Source organism: Hemicordylus capensis, chromosome 14 (assembly GCF_027244095.1).
Source record: "Hemicordylus capensis ecotype Gifberg chromosome 14, rHemCap1.1.pri, whole genome shotgun sequence".
Taxonomy (NCBI): domain Eukaryota; kingdom Metazoa; phylum Chordata; class Lepidosauria; order Squamata; family Cordylidae; genus Hemicordylus; species Hemicordylus capensis.
Window position 1 is genome coordinate 2,810,784 of NC_069670.1, and position 8,576 is coordinate 2,819,359.

The 8,576-nt window shown below is 52.2% G+C and overlaps 1 protein-coding gene across 1 annotated transcript; it reads right to left on the minus strand.

Annotated features, from left to right (window-relative positions):
- PSMB4 (proteasome 20S subunit beta 4) lies at positions 1 to 8,556 on the minus strand. Its single transcript, XM_053278240.1, has 7 exons — positions 8,397 to 8,556; positions 5,673 to 5,879; positions 3,147 to 3,293; positions 1,892 to 1,973; positions 1,586 to 1,702; positions 1,138 to 1,226; positions 1 to 130 (listed from the first exon to the last, which is right to left on the minus strand). Exons 1-7 carry the CDS (start codon positions 8,513 to 8,515, stop codon positions 118 to 120), a joined length of 774 nt encoding a protein of 257 aa, XP_053134215.1. The 5' UTR covers positions 8,516 to 8,556; the 3' UTR covers positions 1 to 117.
- Between the last annotated feature and the right edge of the window lie 20 nt (positions 8,557 to 8,576).

Below are 8,576 nucleotides of genomic sequence, written 5' to 3' on the forward strand. Positions count from 1 at the left end.
TAGAGTGCCAACCACCTTTATTTTGTTTACAAAAACACACACAAATGTAGAGTCCTCCCAATACAATGGAGACACCTCTGCAGAAACAAAGCTGGAATGGACATACATTCTTCAGTTTCATTCAAAGCCACTGGAAGAGGGGGATAAAGTTAGATTAGTTCGGTCTCGGCCCAAGAAAGTAAGTATTGTACAGTGTCTGGAAATGTTTAACATATAGAAAATCTTTCTGAAACTAATTGGTTACCCATTCTACTAAAGTATTTCAGTCACACAGTAAAACGGGTAGGCCTGAAGCAAGAAGTACATTTTTCTTTTAGATGATCGATAGAGGTATTCCTTGGTGTCTAAGAAAGGGGTGTCTCTTCTATGACAGTGTCCGCCACCTGCAGCGGTTCTTAACCTTTGCACTAGTAATTTTTAAAAGTTCTCCAGTTAACTGGGACACTTTATGTTTTTAAAATCAAGCCAGCAAAGACCAGTACTTGCCGTCTCTTTGGCTATCAATACCAGCACTTACAGCCTGGGCTTAAGAACATAAAACAGTTAAATGTTCAGGTCTTCGTTGGGAGAAGTCTTTGAAATCTTGGATGGACGGCTTACCAGCTGATCGTCCCATGGGCTTTTGGGTACAGTGAGCCTCACGTCTGAGAACACAGGTACTCTTTCCCAAGCATCCACATACACACACACACACACAACTCCAAAACTAGTATTAATTCATTATTATTGACTTATGTATTTGATTTATATACTGCCCTTCCAAAAAATGGCTCAGGGAAGATACTGGAGGGACGGGACAGGCAAGCACAAGGAGGTTCCCAGGGGCCTCTTCCGGTCCAGGTGGGAGCCGCCTGCTCACAGAGAGCAGAGCTGAGCCAAGCCACCTTCTGCCCTCTCCCTGTCCAAGAGGAGCTGCTTTGGGGCAGGAGCCGCCCCTAAGTAAAATTTATTCCCACCAAGGACCAGATTCTATTATTTAGGAAAAGGAGCCGCCCGTGTCTGTCCTCCACCCGGCAGCCAAGGGCAGGAAGTACCTCTGGCCACCCAGACGGACCTCCCCTTGCACGGGCAGGGAGGGCAGCCCCCAGGTGCCCCACAGTGGGCCGGCTGCTTTGGGGATGGAGCCCAAACACTCACCTGACCAGATGCGCGATTTCCCAGCTGGTCTCCGAGGAGAGGGGCCCTTCCACTTCCACCCCTTTCTCTGTGACCGTGGTGAGCTCATACTGGGGAAGAGGAGGAGAAAACGTCAGCCCCCGTGCTAGAGCGGCACGCCTTGGACGCTGGGAGTGGCACTTCCTTTCTGAAGGCCTGGGCGGCCGGGGGTCGAAGTGGGAGCCCCTGCCTGCCTCTGGGCCCAGCAGCCCCCTTGTGGAGCCAGCAGCAGGGGTGCAAGCGAGCACCTCTCCCAAGACACTCCGGGGGGGGGAGACATCGGCTGGGGCTTTGTCTGGGTTACAAGCGTGTTCCTGGGGCCCTCTGCTCTCCTGGCTTGCAGGCAGCGGTCCAGGCCCATGGGGCACGAAGAGAGGGCTGTCGGGCCCCTCCCAGCCCCGTTTCTACCACCACCTGCTCCGCAACTCACCCTGTTGAACGAGCGGGCATCTCTGTAGTAAAGGATTTTCATGCAGCGCTCAATGAGCTCCCGCGCCTCTTTCTTGGAGAGGTTGGGCTTCTTTTCCAGGGCGTCCCTCATCAAAGGCTGCAACAAGGAGGGAGAGAGGCAGCGGCGGGGGCGGGGGAGAGAGACTCAGTTTCATAGCCGTGGGCAGCAGGCCGTAGCGGAGTGAGGGACTGCGGCCTTAGCCACAGCCCAGACTAGCCGGGGCCCCTTGACTTCAGCCTCGCCCCCTGCACAGGCCCACACTGCGCCCCTCCCCAGACCCCTCACCTGTGCCACGTAGGAGCCGTATCCTGTCGCCAGGGAAGGGGCCTCATAAGCTACGCCCAACATGTCAACGTAGCCTAGAAAACTGAAAGGGGTTCGGGGGGGGGGGGCGAGAAGAGCGGTTATTCCTGCAGGGAGCAAAAAGGGCTCTGGAGCACCCTCTCCCACCCTCCCTCTCCGTGTGACAACGGGCAGCCATTCTGGGCCACACTGCTGCATGCACTAAGAAAGTTCCCTTTGAGCTGTTCATCCCATCCGACTCCCAGGGCTTAATCAGAATCAAACCCGAGCAAAACCGCTGCAGAAGCTAGCACTTTCTGGGCTGCTTCACACAAGTGCACACCTAGCGCTCGTTGACTGTAATGTCAAGTAATGCTCCCAGAACACAACACGTGCTGATGTCCAGACCAAAGCTGCTTCAAGTCCAATATTCTGCTTCCTGCAGCAGGGAGTCAGTTACATTTGAGAAACCTACCTAGCAGGAAGACAGATGCCACCGCCCCTCACTCTGTGCTGTGTTCCCAGCACTTTATCAAAGATATACTGCCTCTGTACATGGAGGCTCCATTTAGCTATCTTGTGTAATATCTGTTAGTCAACTGTTCCCCCTGACAAACCTTTCCTTCTAAAGCCATCTGTGTCATTTGCCACATTGTGTAAAGTCAGCAAGTTGTATGAAGAAGTACTTCCTTTTGTTGATCTGGATCGATTATTGCAAGCCCATGATGTCATGGGTTTGCAACGATCTCTAAACTGCACAGGCGCGCCTCGCAGTTGCTTCAAGATGCTAGCCTGAACAGATGGGCTCAGCATCGTTCCTACTCACACCTTGCCACCGCCGGGGGTGGTGGTGAAGGACTGCTCTGCTCCCCACCACAGCTACCCCTCGCCCACGGTAAGAGTTTTTTTAAAAAATGGAGCTTTGGCAGGATGGGGCCCCCAAAGGTAGTTTCAGGGGGCCTCACCGGGGGGAGGGGCACTCACAGCTGGGCGGTCTGGGAGCCCAAGTTACCTCGGTGCGCCCCTGGGCATGCGCATGTACACACACAAATGGGTAAATATCCCACTCAGTTGAATCAGGAAAGCCCCACTCTGAATGCATGGGTGCGCACACACTACCTCAAAACTACCACCCAGAACAAAACTCATCCCAGCCCCAGTGTGTAAAATGGGAACCCCTCCTCCAACCCTTATCCCATCCCTTTACTAATATTGAGCCAAAGACCAAACACTTCAGTGCCATCTCTGTCCGACTCACCCTTCTCCATTGGAGTAACCACCAATCACAACCGTGTTCCAGAGAGGGTTCATCTTGGACCGGCGGGAGTACATGGCTCGGGTCAGCCAGGAGTGAATGGCCTTGGGGCTGTAGCTGTGCCCGTCTCCCAAGAGCTCCTCATCAATCCTACGGGGTGAATATTCCATGAGATGCACCATCTATCTATCTATATAATTCTCTAAGACCCACTGCTAGTCCCATGTGTGGCAGCTCTCGCGAGAGTTCGCGAGTAAGGGGAGGGAGAGAGGAAAGTGGCAGTGGACAGGTGTGTGGGGGAAGAAAACGGCAGCAGGAGAGAAAGCAGTGGCAGCTGTGGGAGGGGGGCTGCAAAGAACGGGGGGAGAGAGAACTAGAGACACTGATACTCTGTGCCCAGGCCAGCTAGTACACTTCACAACCATTAAAAACCACCAGCCATATCAAGGAGGCCTTGAGGACTGCCTGCTCTCAGAAGAGCCCCCTGGTGGGCCAGCTTTGTTCCTGCACCCTGCCTGACAATGCAGTCAACTGGGGGAACAGCGAGACACACACAGAGTGGCACACAGCCTGAGCACTCGCTTCCTAACTGAAAGTGTGGACGGAGTGGGGGTTTACTCTACCCACCTGCATCTCTATGGTCTTCTGCCCTACCCTGATTAGCAGGTGGAGCCCTACAGATTATTATGCCTTATATACTGCTTTTCAACCAAAAAAGAGCAAATTATATAGCAAAAGGAAGGAGAAAATGGCCCCCTGTCCCAAAGGGACTCAGCAGAAGAAAGCAGAACAGCTGCCTGACGAAGCAGGAGAGCACAGCCACATCTATATATTTATTTCTCCTGGGTGTGCCTTCAAATGTGCGTCCTGGCTCCCAGCCTGATTGGCTGGGCGGCGGAAGCGCCTGATTGGCTGGCGCACCCAGGAGAACTGGTCAGCGGCGGGGGCAGGCCAGAGCAACGGTGGCAGCGGGTCCGGCCTGGCTGCGGAGGTGAGGCGAGGCGGCGGGCCTGGCTGCAGAGGCGGCACTTGGCCTGGCAGCCTGGGCCCATCCCCACCCAGAGACTGGGGCAGAAGGTGGGGGTGGGGGGAGAGGGAGCCGGCCCCAAAGAGGCCAGCCACAGGGCCTTCTTCCTGGAGGGGATAAGTGGGGGCCGGAGTCAGCAACCAGGGCCTGCGGGTGGAGAGAAATCCCCGCTGTGTGCAAGTGAGAAGGGGCCTGGAGAAGTGGGTCTCCCTCAGCAACAAGTGCGCCAGGAATGCTCTGCAGTCACGAGTTGCCAGGAAGCAGGCACCGTGCCACCAGCTGGTACGAGTGTGCAGAAAGGGGGACACCGGAGAGATTAATACTCTCTCAGCCAAGGACCTACCTACTGCTAATGGAAAGGAAAGTGTGCCGTCGAGTCGGTGTCGACTCCTGGCACCCACAGAGCCCTGTGGTTGTCTTTGGTAGGCTACAGGAGGGGTTGACCATGGCCTCCTCCCGCACAGTATGAGAAGATGCCTTTCAGCATCTTCCTAGATCGCGGCTGCCCGATAGAGGTGTTTCCCGAAGTCTGGGAAACATCCCAGCAGGGATTCAAACCAGCAACCTCTGGCTTGCTAGTCAAGTCATTTCCCCGCTGCGCCATTAGGTGGCTACCTACTACAAGACTAAGATAGAACACTTAGTTAGGTTTTTTGTATTTTCTTTTGAATTCCTGCGTGCCCTCTAATTTCCCATGTTTTCCCCAATTCCTTATTCTGTGTGCAACCCTTATTTCTTAATACATTTCCTATTCTTAGAAGTGGCTTCAGTCTGGTTTAAAAGGTTCTGGAAGCAAAATTCTTCCCCAGGTGCCTCTTAAGTTCATGCGCTACGGAGGACTTGTTTTATGATCAAGAGACTTTCTCTAGAGCTGGGTTAAGTGGACAGAGCCTGCAAGTCCCAAGGCAGACAGTCCTAAGTTGTTGGAAGCCACGTGAGCCTGGTCAGTGGATTTCGATCAGTCTTCAACTGGTGACATACTTGATCCCAGGAGAGCCCAGATCCGTCACATGAGCTAAAAATGCAAGGCAAGTATTTGGCCCACCCTGGGCCAAATTGGGAGGCGTGGTATAAAAATGCAATAAATAAATAAATAATAAATTTGTGTGAGGGATCTTTCAGGCAAATACAGACGGTCAAAATAAGTTCAGACTATCTTAAGGCAAGATAAAGTCCCAACCTATTTTATACTTAATTATCTTAGGAAGAAAGTCTGAACTTATTTTGATAGATATATAAACTTTATTGCTGTCTTTGACCAGTACAATAAGGATTAGTCTTACTAACTCATTTAGGCATTCACACACCCAGATACTTTGTATCTTTAACCCATCAAAAGGATCAATTAGTGGGATGGCTCTGAGTAGGTTTCCTTGTAACCTGCACGTTCAGGAACTGTGTCAGCTGCTACTGAGATGCATACAGGACAAGTTGTTTCCCCACAGAACTGAAGTGCCACTGTATGGGCTACCAGCCCCAAAGTGTGAATTGTGTTGACTTACACCATCTGCTCTACGACTTGCTTGAGGTACTGGAAGTCAGCGTAGTCTCCGGACGCTCCCAGCACGGTGCTGTCGTTGACTTTCATAATCCTGGAGATGTTGCGGAACCGGGCCAGGGACCCGTAGGAGCCCAGCATGTCCGCTGCAATCATCACACCACCGTCAAACTTGACACCCAGAACCGAGGTGCCTGTCACCATGGGACTCCTTGGAGAAATGAGAGGGAGAGGATTGGTTTATTTGTTTGTTTATTTATTTAATTTGTATACTGCCCTTCCAAAATGGCTCAGGGCGGTTTGCGGCTTCCCCACTGGCTCTCCCAAAGTACGGATCCAAAACTCTTTGGGTTATCATCACATCAGATAGACTCTGAACCTGTGGAAATAATGCCCCTACTGGAACTGCAGACCCCGGTTTCCTCCCCTATCCCTGGCACTTTCCGAAATTCTACAGTATAGGTCATTTCCGTTCACCTCTACCATGGGATGTGGCGATGGCCACTAGCTTGGATGGCTTTAAAAGGGGCTTGGGCAAATTCATGGAGGACAGGACTATCCATGGCTACTAGTCTGGTGGCTATAGGCCAGCCTCAGAGGCAAGATGCCTCTCAATGCCAGTTGCAGGGGAGCAACAGCAGGAAAGAGGGCAGGCCCTCAGCTCTGGCCTGTGGGCTTCTCAGAGGCATCTGGGGGGCCACTGTGTGAAACAGGATGTTGGACTAGATGGGCCTCCTTGGGCCTCATCCAGCAGGGCTGTTCTTATGACCTGCCCTCGGGAACAGGGGGTGAGACCCCTTCCTCTTCTGACGTTAAGCAAAATGCTCTTGTGAAGCTTAGTTTTGTAACTAAGGTGGTTGGAATAATGTGGTGGAAGAAATGGGAGCTCAGGCAGCCCGCACACTCAACCACCTCTTGCCTGTTGTTTATTATCTACATGTTTATTATCCCCCATATTGTTTATTATCTACATGAAACTGCTGGGGGAGATCATCAGGAGATTTTGGCTTCATTGTCAAGACACTTGGAGCTTTCCCAGACAGCAGGGTTTTTAAAATTATTATTATTATTATTGGCATTTTATATCCCGCTCTTCATCCAAGGAACTCAGAGCAGTGTACTACATATTTAAGTTTCTCCTCACAACAACCCTGTGAAGTAGGTTAGGCTGAGAGAGAAGTGACTGGCCCAAAGTCACCCAGCAAGTATCACAGCTGAATGGGGATTTGAACTCAGGTCTCTCTGGTCCTAGTCCAGCACTCAAACCACTACACCACGCTAGCCAAGTTTACTGAGAGTTCGAAGTTGCCCCAAAAACCCGATGTAAAAAGTTGATTTTTTAACCCTGGATATAAATCGGGCTACACTCTAACACACAATGTAAAAAACCCAAATTGTGTGTTAAGTGCTCACAGGGACCTCAATAGCTCGCAGGGGCTTTGGGGTAAATTTGGCAGATATCCCTCCATTCCGAAGGAGTTGCAAATTAAAAGCCGAATGTGAAAAACTCCCTGGCCCTATCTCACTATGTCTTCCGATTCCAGGGAGGCAGAGGAGGTTCTGAGACATGGTTTGGAAGCCATGATGGGCTGCATGGGGGCGAACAAGCTGAGGCTTCATCCTGGCAAGACGGAGATGATGGTGGTTGGCAGAAGGCCTGCTCAGGGGTTTCAGCCTCTTTGGGACGGGATTGTACTTCCTCCAGTGAGTGCTAGCCATTGCCCCAATGACTGCTCTCTGTTAGCAGCTTATTTTTTATTGACATTTCATTACTGTTTTTCTTGTTCACCACCCTGGGGTCTGCCAACAAACACACACCAATGCTTTCAATAACAAAACACCTCAAAGTAAACCATGTTTAAAGGGTATGTTTCTCAATGAAGAGGCACTCCCCACCATCTCTATGAACTGTTCCCCTTATAAAGTGCACGTGTGTGGCTGTTACATCTGATATCAACAGAGGTACAAAGCACCCACCAAAAGGGAGCTCCAACTAAGTCTGACCACCACGCCACCCACCCCCACCAGACACACGCACACTTCTTAACATAAGAGCAGCCCTGCTGGATCAGGCCCAAGGCGGCCCATCTAGTCCAGCGTCCTGTTTCGCACAGTGGCCCACCAGATGCCGCTGGGCGCCCACAGGCAGGAGTTGAGGGCAGACCCTCTGTTACTCCCCTGCAACTGGGACTCAGAGGCATCCTGCCTCTGAGGCTGGAGATGGCCTATAGCCCTCCGACTAGTAGCCCTTGATAGACCTCTCCTCCATGAAGTTATCCAGAGAAACCCCTCTTCAAGCCATCCAGGCTGTTGGCTGTCACCACATCTTGTGGCGGAGAATTCCACAAGTTGATGATGCCTTGTGTGAAAAAGTACCTCCATTTGCTGGTCCTAGATTTCCTGGCCATCAATTTCCTGGAAAAATTGAACCCCTGGTTCTAGTGTTATGTGAGAGGAGAAGAATTCCTCTCTATCCACTTTCTCCATACCAGGCATGATTTTATTTTATAGACCATCATTTCATGTCTCCCTGCAGTCACCCTTTTTCTAAATAAAATAGTCCCAGGTGTTGTAGCCGTGCCTCATAAGGAAACGACTCTAGCTGCTTCTTCCCTGGGTCGCAACCCCTTAGAGCCCCCCCCCCAAACCCGTGGCTTAGGGTCACGGCCGGCCACCCACGCGCGACGCGGCATCACGGGAGCGCGCCTGAGCGCACCCCCCGCCTTACAGGGTCCTGGTGACGGCCCCGGCCTGGTCTGCTGCTCCGTGGCCCGGGCAGGGCGGCGAGAAGAGCTCCCCCGGAGCGGGACCCCCGGCCCAAAACGGAGGCAGCGACGACATCTCCATCTTTCCTCCGCGGGAGCCGCTTAGTCACTGACTGAGCCGGAAGAGGCTCCGGTTGACTAAC